This window comes from Erpetoichthys calabaricus, chromosome 3, assembly GCF_900747795.2.
Source record: "Erpetoichthys calabaricus chromosome 3, fErpCal1.3, whole genome shotgun sequence".
Lineage (NCBI taxonomy): Eukaryota > Metazoa > Chordata > Cladistia > Polypteriformes > Polypteridae > Erpetoichthys > Erpetoichthys calabaricus.
This window is the reverse complement of record NC_041396.2, coordinates 230,714,482-230,742,189: the sequence shown is the minus strand read 5'-3', so window position 1 is coordinate 230,742,189 and position 27,708 is coordinate 230,714,482. Positions and strand designations below refer to the sequence as shown.

The 27,708-nt window shown below is 36.7% G+C and overlaps 1 protein-coding gene across 1 annotated transcript in view; it reads right to left on the bottom strand.

Moving 5' to 3' along the window:
• Nucleotides 1-9,982: 9,982 nt before the first annotated feature.
• shprh (SNF2 histone linker PHD RING helicase) overlaps nt 9,983-27,708 on the bottom strand; it is a 106,164-nt gene continuing 88,438 nt past the window's right edge. Inside the window, exons 23-30 of the mRNA XM_028797887.2 lie at nt 24,921-25,022; nt 22,593-22,664; nt 20,537-20,725; nt 17,331-17,423; nt 16,925-17,011; nt 15,622-15,800; nt 13,091-13,171; nt 9,983-10,903 (exon numbers count right to left, since the gene is read on the bottom strand). Coding sequence (XP_028653720.2) covers nt 10,807-10,903; nt 13,091-13,171; nt 15,622-15,800; nt 16,925-17,011; nt 17,331-17,423; nt 20,537-20,725; nt 22,593-22,664; nt 24,921-25,022 — 900 coding nt within the window. The 3' untranslated portion in view covers nt 9,983-10,806. The remainder of the gene's footprint in view (nt 10,904-13,090; nt 13,172-15,621; nt 15,801-16,924; nt 17,012-17,330; nt 17,424-20,536; nt 20,726-22,592; nt 22,665-24,920; nt 25,023-27,708) is intronic.

The window sequence follows — 27,708 nt, the reverse complement described above, 5'->3', positions numbered from 1 at the left end:
GGGTCACATTTTATTGTCAGTGGGTAACTTTTTGTGGTGCAAATTGAACAGGACCAGATGTGAAAGCCAAGCGCCTGACAAAAGACGTCACTTAAATGAAATCTTGTAAAGATGGTCTGCCACTTCCAGTCATTTAAGTTTAATCACCTAAAGAAAATGTTCAATACAAAGTATAAGTAATCATCAGTCACTCTTCCTGTGTATTAGTCTGACATTTAGAGGTTTTTACCCAGCCGTGCGTTGTTCAAAACCTTCTAAATTTCTGTCAGTCAGTCCAAAAGTCATTGTGCAGACTGGGATCACAACTGCGTGAATGTTTTGTATATTCTCTAACAGAAAACAACTTGATTTTATTTCCTAAAACATGAACTCAGTCACCCAGTTATGCCACATTACCATAATTAAATCATTCCTAGTTTCTTTCTTTCTTGTTTGATTAGCTTTTTGTTGCAAAAAGATCCAAACAAGACACTATATTACAATTCAGTCAAATACAAGAATACAATTTAAGCAATAAGAAAAAAATAAGAAACAAGGCTTTGAAACAAAGGAAAGAGACTCCCACCAACAAAAAGCCCTAAAGAATGAAAATACATGTTATGTAACTCAACAATCCTAAATCTCAGTAGGGCCATGCAAGACTAATAAGATCTGTGCTCATCAGGCGACTCAGACTAGGAAAATGGGCTGCAAAATCTCAAAGTGATAAGAAATTTGGTCCTACACTTAGGTGTAGGAGTAGACACATTTTAACGGTTTTCCTAATTTAGGAATTTACTCCTACATTCACCAGGATTCAGGAGAGCTGCCAGAAGATGGCATTCAGGCGGCATGTTTCAGAAACGCTAGACAATAATGAACTCATAAATAGATATCAATCGGAAAGAGATGGAATAATTTTCATAACTAATCTTGTATGTCACGTGATCACATCATCTATGCTGAGAAGTGATATGTTGTTAGCAAAAAGGTAACATCAGGGAAAATGTGGCTTTGCAATAGCAATGATTTGTGTTTGTCACAACCCGCCACTTCCCAAATTTTCCACCAAACTTTGAAATGCCCCTTTCAAAACGTGACGTAATATACAGATTTGCACATTTCCCCACCACTCCAAGTGAGGTAATGTTAAAACAAACTGCATTCATGCAAATCGCTGGTTCTCCTGGAGTTGTGTGTGTGATTGATGGCCTGCGCATAAAGATTATTGCCCCTAGTGTGGATGATCACACAAATGTAAATCTCAAGAGGTATCACAGTATCGACACACAGGTGGTCATGGATACAACCTGTGTTGCAGTAGCCAGCATTAATCTGAAGATAAGCAGGGCTGAATGGGTGATGGACAAGGAAACATCATACAGGTACAATGAGCTCTGCATTCCACAAATCGATGGAATATTTCTATTATATTTTACAAGACAGGCAGAAACTCGCAATTCGATAAATAGAGCCTTGCAGAAGATAAAGGAGGCTCATGGAGAGAAACATGGCACGCAAACCTGTTAGATGATTGGGAACTCTGGAAGAATGAACACAACTTCATAATCATCACAGGAATAGACGTGGCTGGTTTCAATACCAGTTATTTTATGAGACATTTCCTGTGGCCATAACAGTGGGAAGATGATTCTTCTGAAAGTATGGCTATGGATCGTTCATTGTGAAATAAATGTGCCCTTCATCAGGGTTTACTCTAATTCGGTGTGTGTCTTTTGGTCTTTCCATCTCGGTATTCGTTATAGTATTATTTATGATGTTATTGCGAGTGGCAACAATCACATGCACCTCAGCACAATATCCTACCTTAATTATTTTTTCTTTCTTCTTACACTTCTTTGAATATTATTATTATTATTATTGTTATTATCTTTGTGGTGAAACCTCAGCATTAGTATCAGAAAACAACAAAATATCACCATGATTTCAAGAAAACTACACATAGCTGTGTTTATCTGGTTTCCAAATCTCTGCAGGTTCTGCTTTCTCATGGGGTTCAGGCAATGAGTGCGACTCTTGGATACGTCTGTATGCAAATAATTTCACAATTCAATTGTCTTCGTTTTAAATGTTTTAGCAAAAAGCAAAGCTGTTTACAGAGAAAAAATTATAATACAAAAGTTCTTATATAACATGTTCCAGTTCAAGGCTTATATACTGTATCTTTTTATGTTTCACAAAGGTTCTTTTATAAGATGTTTCTGTTCCAAGACTTCTACATCTTGTTATGTTTCACAAAAATTATAATACAAAAGTTCTTATATAAGATGTTTCTGTTCAAGGCTTATATATCTTTTTATGTTTCTTTGAGTTTCTCTTATAAATTCTCTATTTAACATGCAGACACGTTCACATGTCAAACTTACAGATGTGATACATGAATGGTCAGAAATGAATGGTACGCTGTTGTTACCCCAATGAAAACAGGCAAATCAAACAGAACTGTTTCTAGCTAACTACAGACGGAGGAAAATTCTATTATTGCAGATTAGATAAATCTAAGCAATTTGGAAATTGCACTACAAGTTAGCTTTAGGAATTAAAGAGAATTGTCCATTATCTTTGCAGCTGTGAGAAACTCACATTCTAAACAAATTAAGTAATCACTCTTGCATTTTCACATTAACATTCCACGACTGGCTTGGGATGCCATAACATCACAATGTCATTTACTCCTTAATGTGAACTCCTACTCCTTGCTGGGAAACGGTGAGGACTGCCACTTCACAACTACTTCCCATGTCCTACTCTGGGGTAGGACAGATTGTTTGCTAGTAAGACTTTTAGTGCAATTCCTAGCAGTAATTCTGAGACACTTGATAAATACAAGCACAGATTTACAGTGGTGTGAAAAACTATTTGCCCCCTTCCTGATTTCTTATTCTTTTGCATGTTTGTCACACAAAATGTTTCTGATCATCAAACACATTTAACCATTAGTCAAATATAACACAAGTAAACACAAAATGCAGTTTGTAAATGGTGGTTTTTATTATTTAGGGAGAAAAAAAATCCAAACCTACATGGCCCTGTGTGAAAAAGTAATTGCCCCCTGAACCTAATAACTGGTTGGGCCACCCTTAGCAGCAATAACTGCAATCAAGCGTTTGCGATAACTTGCAATGAGTCTTTTACAGCGCTCTGGAGGAATTTTGGCCCACTCATCTTTGCAAAATTGTTGTAATTCAGCTTTATTTGAGGGTTTTCTAGCATGAACCGCCTTTTTAGGTCATGCCATAGCATCTCAATTGGATTCAGGTCAGGACTTTGACTAGGCCACTCCAAAGTCTTCATTTTGTTTTTCTTCAGCCATTCAGAGGTGGATTTGCTGGTGTGTTTTGGGTCATTGTCCTGTTGCAGCACCCAAGATCGCTTCAGCTTGAGTTGACGAACAGATGGCCGGACATTCTCCTTCAGGATTTTTTGGTAGACAGTAGAAATTCATGGTTCCATCTATCACAGCAAGCCTTCCAGGTCCTGAAGCAGCAAAACAACCCCAGACCATCACACTACCACCACCATATTTTACTGTTGGTATGATGTTCTTTTTCTGAAATGCTGTGTTCCTTTTACGCCAGATGTAACGGGACATTTGCCTTCCAAAAAGTTCAACTTTTGACTCATCAGTCCACAAGATATTTACCCAAAAGTCTTGGCAATCATTGACATGTTTCTTAGCAAAATTGAGACGAGCCCTAATGTTCTTTTTGCTTAACAGTGGTTTGCGTCTTGGAAATCTGCCATGCAGGCCGTTTTTGCCCAGTCTCTTTCTTATGGTGGAGTCGTGAACACTGACCTTAATTGAGGCAAGTGAGGCCTGCAGTTCTTTAGACGTTGTCCTGGGGTCTTTTGTGACCTCTCGGATGAGTCGTCTCTGCGCTCTTGGGGTAATTTTGGTCGGCCGGCCACTCCTGGGAAGGTTCACCACTGTTCCATGTTTTGGCCATTTGTGGATAATGGCTCTCACTGTGGTTCGCTGGAGTCCCAAAGCTTTAGAAATGGCTTTATAACCTTTACCAGACTGATAGATCTCAATTACTTCTGTTCTCATTTGTTCCTGAATTTCTTTGGATCTTGGCATGATGTCTAGCTTTTGAGGTGCTTTTGGTCTACTTCTCTGTGTCAGGCAGCTCCTATTTAAGTGATTTCTTGATTGAAACAGGTGTGGCAGTAATCAGGCCTGGGGGTGGCTACGGAAATTGACCTCAGGTGTGATACACCACAGTTAGGTTATTTTTTAACAAGGGGGCAATTACTTTTTCACACAGGGCCATGTAGGTTTGGATTTTTTTTTCTCCCTAAATAATAAAAACCATCATTTAAAAACTGCATTTTGTGTTTACTTGTGTTATATCTGACTAATGGTTAAATGTGTTTGATGATCAGAAACATTTTGTGTGACAAACATGCAAAAGAATAAGAAATCAGGAAGGGGGGCAAATAGTTTTTCACACCACTGTAGATACAGATGACCAGGTCCAACAGGGAGGAAAGTCACTTCCTCATGAAGGGTTAGAGGGTTGTTACAGATACCTTATTAGTGAGTGCCGCTTACAGCTCTCTCAATAAATGAGTTTATAAAACAAGGCTAGTCAGTACTGAGGAGTAACCAGGAAACTACAATTTAGCTGCTATGGTTCCTAAAAATGTTCTTTTCAACCTAAGCAGTGTTGTATGTAACAAAACGAACCTATGTGTTGACACCAGGAAATTACACTGTAGACACACAGGCCATAAATAACAAACAGCAGGCCATAAGAGATAAACAGGAGGACCAGAGCAGAACACGCACAAAGGGACTAAAAGTTTGCAAGTAGTACAAGCAAAACAACTGGATTCAGAGGCAATCCCCATGGCGATGACGGGGACTTCACTATAACCCCTAAGCAATGAAAACCGAATGAACTGCTGGTCTGTGCTTTTGAGCAAAATTTGATGTGTTCTACCGACAACTGACAGAGGAAGGTCACTAGTTCAGATTTAACAATGCAGAAACCCAGATACTAAACCCAGCGCTAACATTAAGAAATGGAGTTTGAGAAGGCCTTTTTGGTGTTTTTCCAAACCACCTCTCCACAATATACTGCTTTGAAAATACCTACAGTATCACTGCATCAAAATAAAGCTGAGCTATTTTTAATTTGATTTTATTAAATGGACGATCTTCCCGGATTGTGAGGAGCAATGAGGGAAGCATGCTATTTTAAGCAAGGTAGAGAGACAGGAGGATCAAAGCACCATCTCACAAGGAGATCCATTTACATTAACTTGTTTAGCAGATACGTTTACCAACATTATTAAGTAACATCAGGATAGAGACTGTTTAGGAACAAGTGTACAGGGCAAGGGTCAAAATGATTACCACACATGAAGAGTTCACAACAAAATAAAAAACAAGTTACAATTCCCAGATTTGCAAAACTTAATCTCACTTAGACAGAAATTCACCAAACAAGAGAGTCTGAAAATGCAGTGAGGGAGTCTGAATTTTGAATGGAGGTGAGCAGCTCATTCCACCAGCCAGGATCTACACAAGAAAAGAACCAGGACTGAGATTTTATACCACATAGAGGTGGCATCACTAGACGCCGTTCATGAGCAGAGCCGAGTGATCAAGAAGAAGCATAGGACCCCACAAGTGTCTCACTATATATAGTTGCTGATCCATTGACTACACTCTAGGCAGGCATCAAAGATTTAAATTTAATACGTTCTGCTACAAGAAGTCACTGTAGTGATCTGAAGAGAGGAGTCACATGAGTCCGCCTCAACTGGCTGAACATTAGATGAGCCTCTGAGATTTGAATCATCTGCATTAGTTTGGTGGCACATGCTAGTTCTAAAGTCATCAGAAAGCTGCAATAGTCCACCGGTAAGAAAACCAGGGCCTGGACCAGGAGATGTGCTGCATATACTGTCAGTTACCGTCTGATCTTGTGGATATAGTATAGAGTGAACCATAGAAGCTCCACAAGCTGCATGCTCACACTGCAAATCTTAGCCTTAAAGAAAACAACATGTTTAAGGTCCAGTTTCTGACCAGCAAGATGACTACAGTGAAGATGGGGTAATGGGGCCAATGAATTAATAAAATTGAAACAAGCATATTCAATTTGTCCTGGGTATGACGTTAAACTGCATCTGGCCCTGCAAGCAGTCCTCTAACTTGCTGTGAAATCATAGGGGTTGGTGGCAGGACTGGCACCCGAGCCACCGTAAAAAAAACTTCACACAGCTTTGAGACAACAGACAAGACTCCTTTCTGTTCTCCGCAGGAGTAACTCTCTGCTTGCATTTTGAAGGAGAAAGCCCTTGGGAACCCCATCCCCAGAAGAGTCAAAACTGTCAGAAGCCCAATGGGGTCAGGCCTTTTGGGGATCAGAACTGCTGTGGTGCTGAGGCATCGCTCGCTGCATGGCAGCACTCGGGTCCCAATTTCAGGTGGCCCATCCAGGTAGTTGCATGGAACGTCTTGTCTCTCCAACATGATGATCATCTTCCGCTGCTGTCGGAGGAGCTGCGTAAATTCCGCATTTCAGTGGCGGCACACTCTGAGGTGCACAGTCCTGGGACTGGTCAGATCTCTGTAGGTGGGTACACCTTTTATTGGTCTGGTCGCTCTGATGGCTGTCATACTCGGGGAGTAGCTGTTGCTGTAGTGAATCTGCTTCTTCCAATGGTGTCCGATGTCACTCCTTTCAACGAGCGTATTATGAGACTCAGATTATGGCACTCTCTGGGCCTTTTCTGTTGTCTCTGTGTATGCTCCGACTGCGATGAATAATGTCTTGGTGAGGGAGACATTTTATTCGCTACTTTGCTTGGTGTTTGATGTGTGCCCATGAGGTGACACTCCTCTGGTCATGGGTGACTTCAATGCAGCCACTGGCACTGACAGGGCTGGCCATGAGGATTGTCTCGGTCCCCATGGGTCTGGTGACCGTGGTGAAAGTGGATACATGTTCCTTGACTTTGCAAAAGGTCAGGGGCTGTGAATCGCTGGATCCTGGTTCCAGCGCCCTGAGCTGCACTACTCCAATACTGGTGGTGCGGTGAAGGATATTGATCACATCCTTGTGGGCAGATGCTGGAGGCTCTTGCAAAAGTGCAGGGTCTACAGAAGTGCTCAGTTTTTAAATTCTGAATACAGACTTATTGTTGCTACTCTAAAGATCCAGCTTAGGCCCAGTAGGCTACTACCTACTAGGAAAATGAAGCTGGACCTGGCCAGACTCCAAGATCAGGCTTTTTAACGAGTCTGCATGCAGTCTGTGTGAGGAACTTACGGATTTGTGTGCGACTGCCAATCCTAATGTGATTTTGGAGACCATCCGTGATAAGACCCTGAAGGTTGCTGAGGGTTGTGCTGCTGTTACCAGTGTTCCTGGAAGGAGGTGTTTCATCTTGCAGGGACTCTGGATATCATCGAGAGGAGTTGCAGCTCACAGTTTGATGGCAACTCCGGTCTGTACCAGAAACTTAGAAGTATGGCTGCGAGAGCTCTGAGGGCAGATAAGGAGGCGTTTGTTAGAGGAATCTGTGAGCAAGTGATACACCATCCATGGTCTGGTGACCCATGTCCTGCTTACAGAGGAATTGCACATTACGCATTACGTAGGTGAAAAGCAAGAACAAGTGTCTCACTGATTGATGTGTTTTCATCAACTCACTGTGTCTCATTCTGATATACTAGTATCTGCTCATCAGTAGTTGGTTTTAAATAAGTGAAATAGCATTATGATGTGCCATTATTATTGTTATTTGAAAGTTGAATGAAAATGTTAAAACAGTATCTTAAAATTTTTCCTTTGTCGATGGCTTGATTATGGTAGAAGTATGAACTCAAATTACTGAACAAAATAGGGTGGAGGTAAGTTTACTTTCCAAAAGTTGACATGGGGTAAACAGGGTGAAAATGGTTGGAAACCCCTGAATAAAATGAACATAAAGGCGTTTTCATACCTAATTTGTTTAGACCAGTGGTTTGTTTTTCTTATATGTGAACACGCGAAATGTACGTTGGTGTTGACCAAAATAACCAAACTGAGATCCTTTGTAAATAGTGGTGTTGGTGTTGTACCAAGTGAACCCTGGAGCGGTTTGCATGAAATCTGAATGTGATCCAGCATGAGACCAATATAATTACATGAACTGCTGTGCATTATGTATGACTGCTGTGCATTATGTATGACATTTTGCATGCCGTGGTACTTGTGATGAGCATGTCTTGTTAGAAATTAGGGAATCTCATTTAAAGCATTATGAGTTGAGGATTAATGTGGAGCATTGAAAACAAAAAGCAAACAAACAAAAACAAAAAGCTAACAAACAAAAACAAAAGCTCACAGGTAAACAACTCACTCAATCAGAGCAGCATCTCAGATACAGTCTCAGACCTTCTCAGACAACAGTTGACCATGTTTAAAAAAATAAAGAAATAAAGGAAAACATTGGTGCAAATTTAGTGACTGGGTCAATCAGAGCACATAGAGATTGCAAGAAATGGGAACAGAAGTGTGCCTTGTGAGACTGCCAATCAAATGATGATTTACAATTCATGTGCACATTTTAATTAATATGTTCTCTCAGTTTAGTTAATTCATATGCATGTTTTAATTGAAACCTTCCCATGATCTGGTTAATGCATGTTGCCTGCATTTTACATATTCCTGCTTTGCTTGTTTTTCTGTACTTTTTGGGACACACTGGCCTACTAAAAAGGGCCTTGAATTAAGTAAATCATATTTGAGATCACACACTCTTTCATTGTCCGTTTTCAGAAAATATAGAACACGCCTTTCCTCATAAACCTGAAAACCTAACACAAAAACTAAACTGAAACTAAATTGGCTCTTAGATCACTAGTGTGAAGAAAGAGATTCAACTTTGGTGGAATTATGAATAATTTATGTACAAACTATACTGTTTGAATGGTAAGGTGGAAAAGTAAGAACATAAACAATGGCTACACTCTCAATTTATACTCCATCAGAGCCTTTGATACAGCAATTGTGTCTTTGCTTGGAATTGCGTATGTCCATCCTGTTGCCATCACAAGTTCAAGTACTAAAAGCACATCCTGATGATCCATGACAGGTGTATCAGGACAGTATGGAAATGAGAAGGACAAAAATGATCTATGAGGATGAAAAAAGTTCAGTCTTAACTCTCTAGTGATGGGCATCTTAGCCATGCACCTTCATCTGCATATGTTGAGGGACCATCTATACGTTCAGGATCGGGAGGGTCTGCTAAGTCACTACTGAAGAGTCAGACTTACAGGTGTTTGTTCTCGGGTATGAGTTCTGCAGATGATCTGACCAGAACCTTAAATTAGGACATTGGTGATCCAGTATTTCTGTGTCAGGCAGCACGGGTTATCTTCTTAAAGTGACATTTGAAAGGGTCACAACAAGATTTCTGATCAAGTCTAAACAACTTCTCTACCGAAGACATTGTGAAAAAGTATGGTGCTGCAGCAAAGACAACAATATTATCTCCAGCAGGTAATCGACAGCATCTTCTATTGATTGATTACACCTCACTGATTTGCACACCTCACTCCCCTCTGACTAATGCAGGCTAACACATTGCCAGAACATTCTTACTAGGTTAAAAGATGAAGATGCTGTTATAACAGTGACATCACCACACATTAAAGCAGGAGCAATTTAATATTTCATGAAATACCTTAACAATAGGCACACTTCATTCAGCCTTCCTACATATTTTATTTACAGAACCAAATTATACAGTATCAAATCTTATGCAGTGAGAAAAGGAGGAAAACTACACATTTTGACCTATACAACAGAAACAAATAACAGCGACGTTTGTTCTGCTATTAGTTACCCACCATCATTAACTACACCACCATCAATGGCTGCCAAATCCATCTTGTGTTTGAAGAATTAATTAGTAAACATGACCAAACTTTAACTGATACACAGAAAGCTAGTAAGCAAAAGGTTATTTTTAGCTATTTTCAATTTAAGGAGCTTATAACATGGTCCTCTTTCTGAAAAGTGTAAAAGCGTATTTAAAAAAAAGTGCAAATGTATTATGAAAGTTGATAATAAAATAATTGACAGTAATGGATAAATTACTGAATACACAGTAAATATATACAGTATATTGTTTTTTTCACCAAATGCTAAAAAATAGTAATGAAGTTATATTTACAGATATTTTATTTTTTTTTGCATTTTTCCATCTTTCCACAGAAAATATCCAACTACACTAGAACCAGTGCATGCATTGGTGAAAGATCCCATTCTGCTAGGGGAGTCTGAACCACAGATGGGCAGACTTGGTCTTGGAGGATCACGGTGGCAGATGAAGTCTGCTGCTGTGTTCAACAGAAGCAAACTGCTACCACACACAGGTACTTCAAACCCCTTCCCCTATTTTTGGAATATGAACGTAAATTGTGTTCATCAGCAAATGACACCTCAGACTTATGTTGTCACAATAAAAAGCATCTAATTTCTTCTAAATATACATGCTAAACACACAGGTCATCAATATCCCCATTCACTTTTTCTGTTCATCTGAAAGTTATAAGAAGTAAATTCTAAGTGAAATGGCAGATAATAAAAAGTCATAGATTCTGGGCAGGAGGAGAACATTTTGTGAATACAAATTGGGAAAACAAAATCAGGCTTTCTGATTCTTACAAGGGATGGTCAATAATTCTGCTATAACAATCATGCTAGTTTGGCTGTCTAATTTTTATTTGTTGGTAATGATGATCATAGTTTTAGCTTATCTAACCAACCTGTGTTTTAAAATCATTCTCTTTACATGTCACTCTATACTTTCAGTATCTTCAGTGAAGAGATCTGCTAAATCGGCTACTGTCAGCACTGATGCCTCCGAATGTTTCATACTGGTGGAGCTATGGCTGCAAAAGAAACACATGAAGTTTTAAAAAAAAATGCACCGCCGCTTTCACATACCACAAAAATAAACAGAACCTTATCTTTTGGAGTAAAATATGTTTATTTTAGTTTCATTATATTTATGTATTGCCTGCTGATTCACTGAAACAGATTAAATAAATTGCCCCAAACAGTTTTGTCATCTCTGCATCTCTCTGAGGTTTGTTTTGATATAAAAGTGAAGTTATAAAGAGCAGTAATGTGGACTCTTTGAATTAACCCAGATAACACTAGAATTACGAAAGCCTATGAAAAAACTTGTAAATCTGGCCCACCTTAAATTCCTTCGGGCCTCTCCGTCAGCATATTTTGTCTTGTAAATGTGCCGATCAAGACAAGCAGCCTACTATTACATCCCCCCACCACCGCAGAATGGGCACAAAGGTCTCCCAGTTCATTCCTTGAAGTGCTGGAGTTTTAGAGTGGAAATAATAGATCATTATTTGGAACACATGCATTTCATGTGTTTTCCGTTTCTACAATAATCTGTGTAAGCATATCGTTAAAACAGAAACATTTTCATATTTTAGTAATAAATGTTACAAAATGTAGTAGGCACAAACTGTATAATGTGTGAAGCCTGAAGTCCTAAGATCAAATAAAAACTTTCACAAAAGGTTCAAGGATGCCACGATGATTTCCAAAATGTACTATATAGGTCATAAAATGAATAATTCCAAATATCACATATACCTATGTCAGTCAGTGCGGCTTTGACATAACTTTAAACATAACATAAATTTGATTAATTTATGGCAGCAAATTAAATTAAATTTGACTGAAAGAATAAAAGTGGGAAAAAAAATACTAACTTTTACAAGTACTATAAATGTACACTGGCTGTTACAGACACAAACCAAATGTATGTGTTTACTGTATAATATTAACAATAAGAGCAGCTCACTACTCAAAATGGTTAATATACGAGACAGTCAGGATCGAACTGGCGGCCTCTTGATTACAAATCAGCAATTCTTACCGCTGCACCATGGAAACTGTTGTATAATCCTTGACCCTTTTGTGAAAGTGTTTATTTGATCTTTGGACTCCAGGCTTCACACATTATATAGTTTATGCCTACATTTTGTCATTTATTACTAAAATAAGAACAACTTTTATGTTTTAACGATGTGTTTACACAGATTATTGTAGAAACAGAACACACGTGAAATGCATGTGTTCCAAATAACGATCTATTATTTCCACTCTAAAACTCCAGCACTTCACTCCCAGATAATCAAGGCATGTGCTGGGAGAACTTTGTGCATGTTCTGCGGCGGTGGGGGGATGGCATAGTAGGCTGCTTGCTGCTTGTCTTGATCGGCACATTTACAAGACAAAAGACGCTGACTGAGAGGTGCAAAGGGATTTAAGGTGAGCCGGATTTACAAGTTTTTTCGTAGGCTTTGGTAATTCTTGTGGTAAGACTCAGAGGCTTTTAAAAGTGTATTTACAACTCACAGAGTGAGCACATTGTTAAAGGAAAGAAACCCATCCACACTGAATATGTAGTCTTTTGCCAGCTACTTCTAACAAATTAAGTTTTGAACGTTTTATTCTCATTTATAGACCAATATTTCTCTCCATTGATCCAGGTTCTAACAGACCCGTGAGATTAGGGTCACATGGAGTTGGTGTCCAGGGTATGAACTAATGGCCAGAGTTGTGTAGAATGTGTTAAAAAATTCATAGTTCTGGCATGTTGGCTGAAGCACAGTCAGCAAATTATGACTACACCCTAACTCAGACATAATGTGAGGATTTTGCCAAAATGCACCCTGGGATGACGTTTCTTCTAAGGCTTCTCAAGGCCAAGGCACTCAGATGCTGGGAGGAAGAGACCAGAATCTGAGCGAGAGAAGATGAGGAAATGTGAAAAAAATGTGTTGCTTGCACTGAGGAAGGATGTGAAGAAGTCACTCCACCAGACAGAAAGGGGTTCAACAGGGTGTTGCTTTTATGAACTTTCATTTAGCCATTTTAAGGTTATTTTTTTGGTGAGTAAAGGTGAGTAAATTTTTGTTACCTTTCTACATTCTGCATGTTCATTTTGCTGAGAACTGCTGTTAGAAGCTTCTGCCTCATTTTATATCTGTCACCAGCTATACACATTTATGTTCATGCAAAATATTTAATAATTAAATGCTAACCTTCTTTCAGCAGCTTTTAGCATGGTTTGCATCTTTTCCTCAATAGTTGACTTTATTAAGAACCGATGAACAACTGTTGGCCTGAAATGAAGGGAAATTAGCTTCTATTAAAGAGTATTGCATGTAAACAGGAGAAATACATATACATAGAGAAGTTAAATTTAGCCCAAAAGCAGGTCATTCATTCCAACCAAGATATTTGATTGGTATTTCTCTTCTGTTATTAAAAACAAAATCCAATCAAGATGTAAAATTCACAATGGCTATCAGTACTTTAATATAGCTAAAATATGTGATGTAATTTTCTAACCTATTTAATCCAGACCAGGGTCATAGGGGTGGCTAGAGTCTATCCCAGCTAGCACTGGATGCAAGGCAGGAACAAACCCAGGGCAGGCTGCCAGGCAACCTCAAAGAGACAACTAAAATATGAAATTTCCAAATATTCTAAAATAATTGTTAGGTAACTTGTTCTATGCATGCTAATGTCCAAAATGGAGCAAACACTTATATGAAATACTGTGACTATGTTGGGCCAGAGTGTGCTGCCACCACAGGGTAGCACAGAATTTAACCCCCACCCCCCTAAAGCCCTAGTCCAACTACACAGTTCTAGTCCTGTTGTGGTTTAATCTATGAGTTTCAGTTGTATGCCTGTGTGATCATTAAGAAAAATGCCAAAGTCATTTCAAAGATGATCCAGCGCTCCCATTATAAGATATAAACTGACATGCCAAAATAATTACAGTAATATAAAGTGTGCGCACACTTGCATAATTTGTCTCCATAATGAAACTGCCAAAAATTGAAGACAGTAAATCGCTGAAATGTATCACAAAGCCGTACTATAAATGACAACTATTTTTCAGGCAATTACATTTTGTAAAAATATCATATGACCACATGAAGCACAGTGGTTAGTGTTTCATAGCAGCACGACAGATTCAGGAATCCTGGCCTGACCATCTGATGTGTGGAGCTTGCATGATTTCTCTATAGGTTATTCATCTGCTTATTCAATGACATCTCAGAGCTGTCTGGGAAAGACTAATAAGTAACTCTAAACTGGCCCCATATGAAGAAGTGTGGATGAACGTGCTCAACTATGTCCTGTGGCAAACTTGTGCTCTGACTCCCCTCAGCCTCAACTAGATAAGCAGCTCCAGGAATTGGATAGCTGACAAAAATCCATATTGGTCAACAGAAATGCAAAACAGTTCAATAAATAAATTATACAATTCGGGTGATACAGTGGGGCAGTGGTAGCACTGCTGCTTCACATTCCCAGGTCCTCAGTGCAAGGAGTGTGCATGTTCTCCTTGTGTCTGCATGGGTTTTCTTCCACCTTCCAAGGAAGGTGAAATGGTGACACTAAACTGGCCAAGTATGTGTTTGGTGTGTTTTGTTCACCCTGCAATGGACAGGCTGTTCCTGCCATGTACTTTATGCTAGCTGGGATAGTCTCCAGCATGCACACGACTCTGGTCTGGATTAAGCAGGTTAGAAAATTACACGACATGCTAACAATTAATCATCCATATTTACTAAGTAATACTAATTTCCACGATGTCCAGATTTAACAAAGTTACATTCAATTTCATCATACAAACAGTCCTATGATGGTATTTATTATGAAAGGCTCTCCATAAAAAATAGTTGATTGATTTATAATGAATACATATTCCAAAGACTTCCCCAGTCAGAAATTATTGAAACTGTTTTATTATTTATTACACATCCAAATAAACATTCTCTGTTTATAACAGTTTCTTAGTAACTTGTTAGGTAAGCCTTGTACATGGACTTCAGCATGTAATCATTTTCGATTTCTATCAGTAGACTAATGTGGAAAGCATGGAGCAGGTCAGTGCTGGGTTCACAGTTTTAAAAAAATTGCCCACTAAAGCTAGAACTAACACTACAGTATTTTTGGGGTTTAGATGTACACGTCTTTTACCTCATGGCACAGCATACAGAGGAACTACAGATGATACTTGACTAGCCTCATGCTATACTCTAAATTGGTTAAAATCAAGCATCAGACATTGAAACTATACACAGAACACAATGATTCACATCTTTGTGAGGCTGGCTAAACTAAGCTACAGATTAAAACACAACCTCTGCCACTTGCAAAACCACTACTACTTTCAATTTCTGTTGGTAAAATATAGTATAATTAAATGAGCACAATCAAGCACAATCACATAGAGTTGCTTTAGAAGCAGTTGGGTACATTTATATGAACCACTCATAAAAGCTGTTGGTGCAGACACTTCCATGAAGCAGATAAATTATTTTGTTAATCTGTGAATGTGGTATTTCTGTACATATAAATTTTCATTGATTATTTTATGTATGCAAAAGAAACAAATTTCAAAATAACAATTTAATCATAATGGAACTGATTGATTATATTGAACTATTCAGCTAGTGCATGTACTGATAATTTCCATAATAAACTTTTAAATGACTTCTTGATAAATCATTACACAATGAGAACCTGACTACGTGCCAAGTGATAGACTTACTTTGTTTGTCCTATGCGGTGCACTCTGCCAATAGCTTGGAGTTCATGAGCAGGATTCAGAATTGGTTCAACCAGCAGCACATGAGTGGCTTCAATTATGTTCAGACCATTGGAGCCAGTATGCAGAGGAAGCAGTAATATGTTGATCTTAGTACTATATTTAAATGAAGAAAGATTTTCCTGAAAATAAAAACCAGTATAAAGGTATTCAATTTACAATTAAAAAAACACCTGTATTACAGTATAATAATGTTTATTTAAAAGCGTGAAACCTGTAGCTCTAAAACAGCCGCACAAATAATTAAAAACAATGAGAGAGAAAAACAATTACAATTAAGGTTGCAGGTCCCAAGCCAGCAGCCAATACAGTATTCTGTAAACGCTTCATAATCAGTTATCTTGATCACCTGTGGTTACAAGTTTTTTAAATTCCTACCGATTTCACCATCCATGCATCACATGTACCTTTAATTGATCTCACTGTTTAGGGAACTGAACTGATTTATTCTCTTATTCTAAAAAGTTCAGAAATTTTTATTTTTGCCGCAACTTCAAATGGTTAAGTTTCCCCCTTCCCTTTCTTTTTAATTCACCCTGTTCTGTTGAGTTTGCTCGCTTAATTGTATCCAAATGCTGACAACACTGAATGCTGAAGGAGAGTAATTACTCCAGAGCTATCTTCACTTGTTATCCCATTTGTAAGAAATATTTCTTAATGAGCAGGCAAGTGAAAACAGCACGGAAGTAATTGCTCACCTTTAGCCTTCAATGTTGTTTGCATCTCTGTCTGCACTATTCATTGCTAATCATTAAAATTTGAGATATACTATAATTAGGGAAGAGAAATATGCAGAAAACTGAAAATTATAAAGAAAGTGGCAAAAGAACACCAACATTTAAAGATATGGCAAAGAATACAAATGTTTATGAATTTATTAGAATCATCTGTAGACTAGATAACCAAATAATGAAAACAATTAAAAGAAAGATATGCAGTTTGCACCTTCTATATGTACACGTATGTTAGCACTCACATGTTATTAACAACTAAACACACTAGCAACCCGTTTTAAATAAATACTTCACTGGCAGTCACCACGCTTTTGTTTTTTTTTTCCTTTTGGAATCTACATGTTTCAGTTTTCTTTGCATACTTACCTGGCCAATCCTATCATAAAATAACAGCTTAATTAGTAGTCATTTTTATAAAAACTTATGACTGGGAAGCTCAATAAAACATCCCCTGGTTAGTCACTTAAAGATAAAATAAATTTTTTAAAAATTAAAATAAATATATGCCATACCTGAAATTTGGAAATTCCATTGATCTGGGCAAACTCCATGTTGTTGTCATGAAGAGCTTTTGAAATTATATCCAAAACACCTTGCCACTGCAAAAATACATATTTAAGTATAAATGCATTTGAGCAAAAACTAGTTAAAAGATACAAAAAAATACTTGGCTATCTGATATAGTTTCACAAATATAATGCAGTGTTGTTTGCTCCACATTTTTGCAATAAGCTATTAGATAGAAAGCAGGAGTAACAACAGGAAGCAGCACGTGGATAAGTTTAAATAAAAGTTTCAAAGACAAGCCACTATTTCCTCAGTCACTTAAATCTATCAGTAATGAAGAATAATGTGGCTGTGCTACAAGTATACTACAGTAGATTGCATGGACTTGTAAAATGATGCACCATTAATTACCGTTGAGAAGACTAATGCTTTAGAACCAGGACTGTTCAATTGGATTTTCTTTAAAACTCGCACCACTGCTTCAACTTTAGTCGAATGACTTCCCTGTCAAAAAAAACAAATAAAACACATATTAGTTACCTCCTACAAGTAGTAAGTTAAATCCAAAAAGCAAGGGAAAATGAGTGGGGATGTAATTGTAGGATGAACTGATTCTGCTGCTGCTTCTGAACATTATGTTCTGGATTTGGGTGATTCCTGTGTTGAATCTATTTCTGTACATTACAGTTGATTTCCAGCTCTTCTGCAGTTGGTCTGGTATCATTTCAGTTAGGTCAGATGCTGTAGAGATCTTTGATTGCAGTGGTAAAAATTAACATGTGAAGACATGTGTTTTCACCTTGCAATGGATCAGCATTACACATTGTTTCATCCTGGCTTGCATCTACTATTACTGGGTAAAGATTCACTACTCCAAAATGTTGACAAGTAAAAAAATCAGATTTATCAGAAAATAGAAATGGGAAAAAAGACTCAATTTTCAAACAATAATCTAAATTAAAGCAAAAATTAATTATAACTGACAAACTACTAGTTTGGAAAAAGTACAAAACTAATGAAAAAATATGAACATCCACTAATTCATATTTTGTCCAGTTCAGTACTGTAGAGAGCCAGCATCTATCTCAGCAGCACTGGGCACAAGACAGGAACTTGAAATGGGATAGCTGTCCATTGGTACAAGCACACACTCACACACAGTCAAATTAGAGTTGCTTACGAACCTAATATGCAAGGCTTAAAGGAAATATCCAAGTTCATCTTATAAAACATAACCTCTGATTTTTATGTGGTTTGAGTAGTACCAATCAAACCTGCATGACTCTGCAAAACTAAAAACCTACATGTACTCTTCACTGTGTATTAACAACTGAATAATATAATGCATCAACAATGAAATGATGTATGTTTATAAAATATAGTAAAATCACAACAATGCATATCCCACTTCTTTTCCTTTAAAATACTTCAATTTCAACCTGTACTTTAATACATATTCCAATTTATCTACTCAAACCTTCAAAGAGAATAATTATGTGAAGAAAGAAAAAGAGGGAGAGAGAGAAAGAAAGTAATCAATAATTTTAAGCACTATATCAACACCCATATTCTAGAAGCCATACTAGAACTTCATTATCTGCATTGACTTTCTCCGCTCATAGGTTATATAGAAAAAAACTACTGCATCAAAGCATGATTAGATCTTCACACCTTGTATAGGCAGTTTCTTTCCCCAACCCCTCCCAAGTACCAAGTTTTTCTATCCTTATTTTTAAAACAATTGAATATGGGCTGTCCATAAAAGAAAAGGACCATTTCACATGCATCATAGAAAGAAGACATGTAATTAATGATTGAAAATGGACAGAAAATGTCTTGATGTGAACAATATTCCTATCTCTTACAATATCTAAGCAATTCAATCCAATCCAGTCAAATATGATGTGAATGCTGCTACTCCCCAAAGGTGGTTCATGTTACAGATGTTTTCAGTGTTTTTCATTTGGCTCAAACTAAAGAACATAACTATTCTGAAGAGTGCAAGGTGAGGACCTGTGTTATAACAACAACAACATTTATTTATAGAGCATTTTTTCATATAAACAATGCAGCTCAAAGTGCTTTACAAAATGATTTAAAACGAAGTTAATATACAAGATAAACAAATAAGATTAGGCAATAATATTATACAGTATGTAACAAAGATAAATGCAAGGTTAAATGGCCAAGAAGACGGGAAAAAAAACTCCAGTTATGGTGGGAAAAAAAAAATCTTTAGGGGTTCCAAAGCCAAAAGATCATCTAACATAATTATCTAATTCAGTGCTCATGGTTTTCAGGCTTCACATGGAAGAATTTGATGATGATGATGGTCATGTGGACATCTTGGACACCCGCCATTCAATCATAAACGCAGGGGGCAGCATGGCAACTTGGCAAAAAGGGCTGCTGATAGGTGGAGGCAGAGTATATGTAAGGAGTGCCAAGAATATAGTAACTCTGAGTGCAATGAAATAGAGCTGGCTTTCTGTAAGAGTTGGATAATGAAATTAACACTATTCTTATTGTTCATTGGGAGAATGGTAAAACACACTTTGTCAAGTATAAAGGTGTGTAGGGACACACACTTTGAAATATCTAGACAGCTGGTCAGCTAGAGTTTTGTTTATTTCCTTTGTGTTTCCATGTGTTATTTACTTACCTGTTATAGAGTTTTGTTAATAAAATACTGTTTGAAACATACTTTTTCCTATTTGGCATTTTGTCTGTGTTCAGGAATGACTTAAAATATATCGTATTGACAACACTATACAATAGTAGTGACAATTTAAAGTATACACTGTAGCTGAAAATAGTTGCATCAAGAAAAACATGACAAGCCTTTTATAAGATAAGTGATACATTGGTAAAACTTACTGCAACAACCAGAATACTGCGATCTAGTTGCACATAATGGGTCTACATATCGTATTTGTACTGGTGAAATCCCTAATTGCAAGTCATATAACTAGAAATTTATCATGACATGGAGTCAAGTGGTATTGTTCAATTAAACAATAATGGGAAAAAAAAGAAATTCTGACTCAGAAGAATGTTTCATGCACATTCTGTTGGGAGATAGTGAAGGATGCTTATCACGCTTAGGTGAATATGTAAGATGGTAGCTACAAATGCACTCAAAATTATACAATAGTAAATACTACTGTCCAACGCAGCCAGGGAAAATTGCCGTTAGTAAGACTAACTATAAATTTGCATCAAACATTCCATCCAGTGCTATATATAAGATATAAAGTGTAGGTAGTGGCCTGCAGAAGCATGAATGAATGCCATAAATGTGTTATGTACTCTTTCCTGCCTCTAAGCATTTCACCCTTTAAAGTCCATTGGGGAATTAAAGAGTAAATGATTTGAACAGTACAACTTGAAGCAGACATACTGAAATATCAGTCATTACTTGGTCAACTGACAAAAAATAGTGGTCTGATATTCCTTTCTTAACATTATTAGATAACAAATGGCATAAAGCATAAGAAAAAAAAAACAAAAACAAAATCAGTACTATTTCTATGGGAAAATAAAGCCTAAAGAAATCATTTAACAATCTTTAAGAAACAACTAAACATATGAAACAAGTGAAATATACTTTTACCCACCCTCACTGGAATGTCATCACCATGGTTTGCAGTTTCTGCTGTAATTACGTAGGAGATTTCTTTGTGCGAAGTGGTCTGTCTGCAGATGGCACATTTAATTGCCCTTCGACGGTTCCCCACACTGTACTGTTCAACAATAATTGCTATACATTCATTGCAAAAGCAGTGGCCACAAGTTAAAACTGCCCACTGTCAAAAGAGAAAAAAAAAATCAAACACAAGTTTCTGACAAGCAACTCTAAGTACAATTACTAGGTAAAGAGATTAAGAATCTTAAAGGAAAGACAAGATGTAATTTCCCTTGACAATTCTATACAGCACAGTAATGTTAACTATACTAAGCTCCAAGGTTTGTGTTGTACAGTTCTTAAGTGGGTTTTTAGTAATTTTACAGTTAGCATTTTACTCTGAGAAACATTGTTGTTGATGAGCTAAAATCTTCAACCAAAAACATTTCATCAGCTTGTCTAGATATCAGATATACAGTGGAATGCAAAAGTAGTCAGTCCCCTTGAAAGTCATCATAATTTTCTTCATGGCAAAAGATTCGTACCCATATTTATCCGTTCAGTATTTTTAATATGAACTCTAATTCTACAACATTTCCAAAGTCAAAATAAACCATTTTCTGTAGATATTTAACTGAAGAAGAAAAACTCAATAACTTAGTGTTTGCATAAGTATTTAAACCTCTGAACTTTGGAAGTTCCAGGTTTACACAAACAACAAATTAATTACAAATGGCACAAAGGTGACCTGCTGTGGGCAGGCGCCCTGCCCGGGGTTTATTCCTGCCTTGCGCCCTGTGTTGGCTGGGATTGGCTCCAGCTGACCCCTGTGACCCTGTAGTTAAGATATATAGCGGGTTGGATAATGGATGGATGGACAATGGTGACAGTCATTTGACCATAATTAAATATATTTAGGTACCACATCTGAGTCTTTTATATTTCTCTAGTTATAAAAAGCACTCTTTTTAAGGGCCACAGTCTTTGTTGGACAATCACTGCAAAAATGAAGAGAAAGGAACATTCTGTTGATGTGAAAAACAAAGTCATTGAAATGCACAAGGCAAGAAATGGCTACAAAAAATATCAAAGAGTTTGAATGTCCTGTTAAGCACACTTGCCCCTAAGCTAGGAATTTACTTACAAATTCCTGATGTCGCTGGGGAGTCTGAGCAGTATTTCACTATAACAATTTCATTTGATTGTATTTTTTTCTATTATTTAAGCTTAGCAGAATATTAATATTTCTACTAGAGTTCTGATGAGGCTTTTGTTATTTACTATTTTAATCCAGTTATATCTCCTGTCACTGAATGCATCATCACAAAAGACAGATCCAATGTCATACATCTTGTTGTTTGACACATGAAAGTAAGAATTTCACTGAACTCAGTACATATAACGATAATGACACTCACCATAAATCAATAATACAATTTGGCTTCCACTACATCTTCTAAAAATGGACTGCCCAGGAACATATGCAAGGATTTTTAAAGAGGATTTCACTGTTGCCTTTAATACAATCAAAGCAGATATTCTTCTTTTCAAACTTGCTCAGGTAAACATGTAATGTATCCATATGTATGGATTCCTGTTCCACAGGATTTTGTGCTATCCCCTAAAGTATTCTCCCTATATACCACTAACCAGGAAATTTTTACTTAACTCTAGAGGTTTAAATAAAATGCAGTATCACTAAACCCACAGTCAGTAATACTGAGTACAGACAAAGATTCACAGGAATGGAAAAAATTAAGCCTGATAATCAGAAAGTTGGGAGGATGATGATGAGTGGAAATGTACTATACTTTATGGAAAGTCTGATCAAGTAAGCAGTCACCTCTTGCGGTTGTTAGAGTGAATGATAAATGGAGTTAATCTTTTTCTTGACCAGAACTTTTTTTACATGCATATTGATATGGAATGTTTGAATGCATTTAGAAGTGACAAACAAGATTCAGTAACAAACCCATCGACTCTCTCTTTCACAAAATGTGAAAAAGTTTCAGAATGTTATTACTGTTTCGTTTAAATGACAATCATACCTGTTTTCCAAGCTGTCGTGCACAAATAGGACAAGGTTCTGGATTAAGTCCCCCAGTTGATTTATCTTGGGACTAAAGGAAAGCAATAAAAAAATAAAACATATATAGAGCTAAAAATATACCAAAGTTGAATTACTATATACAATTTACTAAAGACTGAACAGTGAGTTATGTGTATAAATGAAAAACATACAAGAAGAGACTGTGATTTTCCAGTTTTTCTACATTACTACAGAATTCATTCCAAGATTCATTTGGCTAAAGAGCAAAGCATTCTTTTAGACTTACAGTTTGTTTCTCATCTCATTCATGGTCAGGCTTGTAGCCAAGGCAGCAAGAGCAGGTCTAATCAAATTGCTGAGCTTCTTACCCTGTCACAGAGAATAAGCTAACCAGCTTTGTACAATATCCCAGTACAGTCAATTATACTTAAGATCTCTTTTTTTTTGGTTCATACAACTTACAAAAAGGGGTGAAGAACAGATGTATTTTTAAACACACGGGTAAATCAGTATTTTTATTTAATTAAGATGATAGCTCTGCTCGATTGACTTACTGGCTACTAGTTAATTTAATGACCCTCCTGCATTCCCATTCATGGGAAAGGTCTTGAGGTGCTTAATGACCTCTACTTAAGGCAGCTGCCCTCCTTTCATCAGTAGAGAGCAAGGCTTTTTCTACTTGGGATACACCCATAACCTCCAACTTGAAGGTACCAATTTTCATCCTGACCTTGTCACAGATTTCTCCAGTTTGTGTAAATTCACAGTCAAATGAAGCCAAAAGAACATTCTCATCCAAAAACAGCCGAACAACACCCTTTAGTTACCTACAACTGGATGCATTCCAAATCTTGGCGCCACCATGACATTGTTATTCAAAACAAATAATAAACAGAAGAGAGCAGGCCATCTTGGCATGGGGAGGTCAAAACTCACTTGAATGTGAAAACTCTGCAAATATTGGAATACATTTTATTCAACTGTGCCACCAGAATCATAACAGATTTTAAACTCCTTCCACAAAATTCCTTGTGGCACTACATTTCTCCTTCTGAATCCATGTTTCAATAACTGGCACCTTGCCACAGACCTTACCATAAAGATAGGATGGTCACTTAGTAAATGGAGCAAGCCTGTGCTTACCCTTTTAAACAACAGATATCATCACCTTATCTTATATACAACACTGAAGATGCACACTAATCAAAGCATGCCCAACAATACCCAGTTCCTTCAGCATTTTTGGTTATATTTGCTCAGTCTCTCTCTTTGTAATCCTTGCATTGCAGTACTTCTCAAACACCACAGAGATATGTTTGGATGCATGCTGAGCAGATTCTGATGACATTGCCTTCTCTGGGGAAAACAAGCTGGTGCTTCTACTAGGGTTCAGAGCTCCTCAAAATGTTTTGTATCTTCATAAGAAAAGGACCACATGGGCATGGGCAATGTTCTCACTACTAATTTCCAACCATCAAATGGACATACAGTAATTTGTATGAGACCACTTAAAAAATATTCTTCATGGCCTCACCAAACTTCTCTAACGAGCCTTTTCATCAGGCCCTGGCTACAACCTCTGTCTGCTTGTACCTCAGTTAAACATAATCTTATCATGAAACAATCCACTATTCTAAATGTTTTTTCCTTCTTGGTATTTAATGCTAACACCTGTGAAATCTATACCTCATGGCAGTTGGGAGACTCACTTATGCTCTGTTGCTGCAGATATGCATCAATATGCAGAAATGTTATGGAAACTATGTGCTCAAGTACTGACTGAACACATTATGCCTTCATTGTAAGTTTATATTTGAACTGTTTTTCAAAGCTTCTATTGCCACTGGCTCTGGTAATTTTCAATGTTACTTGCGGAGTGTTCACTTCTGTATTGTCAACAATGTGTTGAAAAGGCACAATCTAGGATTGCTCAAATGTATCACTGGTACTAGTAAATAAAATACTTATAAAATGAATTTAGCTTGCCATTGTGCCAGGAGATCTGTCGGTGTAGGCAGGGACCAGCTCTCCATATACTAAACAATGTGCATCCTGCTTTAATTCAATTAAATTCAGACCAATTTATTGCCATTATTTTTTGCAGTACATTAAAAATGATTTATTGAACAACAAACTTGAAAGAAGATGTGTAGCGACTGGCAATATTTTGGCCTAGATGGGTTTGGAGGTTGTTAGTCCAATCAGAAAAATTCAAATTGCTTTCCTTGAACTTCAAGCCTTAACTCAAAGATATACAGTATAAAATTATTTACATTAAATTTATCAATTCAATTATATTAGGGCATTGAACCCTGTTACCTCTCACCTTCTCTAGGTTTGTCAAGTACAAAAGTTGGCCAAGTTTCTTCTGCAGCTGGGATTTTGCAACCACTCTGTCATTTAACAGCTTTACCTTGTTCTGCTCCACCTATTAAAAACAACAAAAGTGAAAAAGTGAAATTATTCCTGGTTACTGCTGATAATCAGTATTTATTACTTATATAACACTTATATAGCTAAATGATATTTGGAATTGGAAAATGTGTAACTATATTCAATTATATTTTTTATAAAGTGTATAGAAGATGTTGAATTGAAGAATCAAACCTTATGAAGTCCTGCTGTGAGCACTTACATACTCAAGTAAAAGCAGTGGCATTCCTAGACCTGTCACCAGACTGTTATGAGCAAAATGGATGGGCAGCACATCATTAGTCTTCCTTAAATCATTGGCAAAAATTTAATATGAATTTCTGCCAACATCTCCTGCTCTGTGCACCTTTTTATGGATGTGTCATGGAGCAGAGAGAGCAGTTGAGAGACAGCCCTAGTAATAACAATGCTTGCAAAGTTAGGAGTGGATGCATACATTAAGTCCAGTTAATATATAAGACATTAAATTCTGCCCCCTCTGCATTTTTTGAAGAGATAATTGAAATGTATTCTATATTTAATGAGACCTAACAATGTGAAATCCTGGATTTTTTTTTATTTAAAATTACTTCAATTAATTTTTGAAAAATAATTTATTTAAGAAAATTACAAACCATATGTCTTTTTTTTTATATATAATTTTTAATTCTGTTACTTTGTAAATTCAGAAACAGATTAACAAAGTGTATGTCAGTTAATTGTATATACAAAACCTATGTACCTACTGGAATGCAAATGAAGGGAGTAAGATATTAATCTAAAGTCCAAACAGAAGTACATAGAATTAAAACATGTCTCATACTTAGCTATTTGCATGCACTGAAAGATCAAATTACACATTATTTAAATCATTAATTTGTAAAGTCAGAGCTAGGACTATGACTACTTGCATGCTTGTTTAGGATTAGAGATGGGCTACAAAGAATTTGAATAGATTAAAGTGATGGTGGACACTTACATTGAAGAACTGTAATTAAACCAAAACCACTTGAAGATGGGATATATAATGGAAGAACAGCAAGGGACTACAAGTAATTATACATAAGGCCCCCTATACCGTAATTTCAGTACCTTTCCCTGGACATAATCTGTGGGCAGTGAAAAAAGCCCCTTCCATTCACTAAGTGTGGAGTAGGGAAGAAGGATTTGATGTGCACTGAACTGATGGGAAATAGTGATGTCTAAGCTCAGGGGCGAGTTACTTCTCATGTACGGTACTTGGGATTAATTATAGTTTAGGCAAAAGGGCCAGTAAACAACAATTTAATTACTTTGCCTGTAGTTTTGATGCTTCTTTTTTGTATATTTCCCTTCATTTGTCTCAATTATTATTGTAGTTAAGGAAGTTAGTATTTTATTGAATTCAATGGAGTGCTTCTGTGTTCAGGGTTGACACAGAGGACATCAAATGTCAGGAATATTACATGCAATGTGCAATCTCTAGTAATTTTAGCAAGAGGCATGCTAGGCTATTATTGCACTTAAAGTATTATTATGTACTTTTTCTGAAAATGTGGTGTTGAAATGGAATTGAATTACTATTACAGCACAAAATAATAATTGTGAATAACTACAAAGTTACAATCTGTGTTTTTTATTAATAGATAAATATAATCTATTAAATATTTTGTATTAACTAAGCACATTAACAGCTAATTGTGGTATGCAGTATAGAGTTTAGAAATCTGAAAGCTGTTTATATTGATCTTTTAAATTAATTTATCACTGTTTATTTGTATACACATTTCAGATTAGTACAACATAAGATGCTTTATGAGTAAGGCTCATTTGTATAATGCCAAGTATTTCATATTATAAACTGAAACTACATTGTCCTTGTGAAAATTGGCATTCTGATTCAAGAAGTAGTTACAATTCAGTTTAAAATTTTAAAAATTTCAGCCTAGTGAACTATTCATACCGTTTATAGTGTTTATATAGATATAATACAAAATTTAGTGACTGACTCACTAATCAACAAGAACACCTTCCCGTTTAGTTAAAAAGATGAAATTTGTCAAGATGGTACATCTAGGCCAGAAGGTATCAACGCTAAGAAAGGATATTTCGATATATTAATATTTGGGGGTAAACAGGGGATAACGGGGGAAACCCCCAAATAGAAAAACTAAAAACCTTAAAATCTCTACAATGTTCTGACATATTCGATTGAAATTTGGTGACATTATAGAAAAGAAGACAATTAGCCAACCCGTTTTTTAATTTGTTACTACATTTTTTTTTCGAAATTTGTTAATACAGGTTAAATTTCATTAGAACAAATTGGTCTTTTAGTTCTAGAAAGGAACAAATGTCTGAAAAAATAATTTGTTTTAATAGGAATTTTGTTAAAATGGAATTGGAATATAATGTTGTTTTTCGGCACATACAGTACTGCATCATGCCGAACTCGATGGCAATGCCCATTTTATTTTTGTTAGCATTAATGGCAATGAGCAGTTTCAAGATTTCTGTAAAGTAAATTGCTTATTTACATAAAAGGGATTCCTCAGTGTCCATAGTGTGCTGTCAGTATTATAAGACCTCGAGGTCTGGGAGGAGAGGGTTCTCCAAATGGATTGACCATCTCTCTGGTTGCTGTCAGTTTTTAAAAAAGGAAATGAAGGTCACATTTATAAATACAAATCGCTGGATGTATAAATTTGTGAGCACAAAACTCA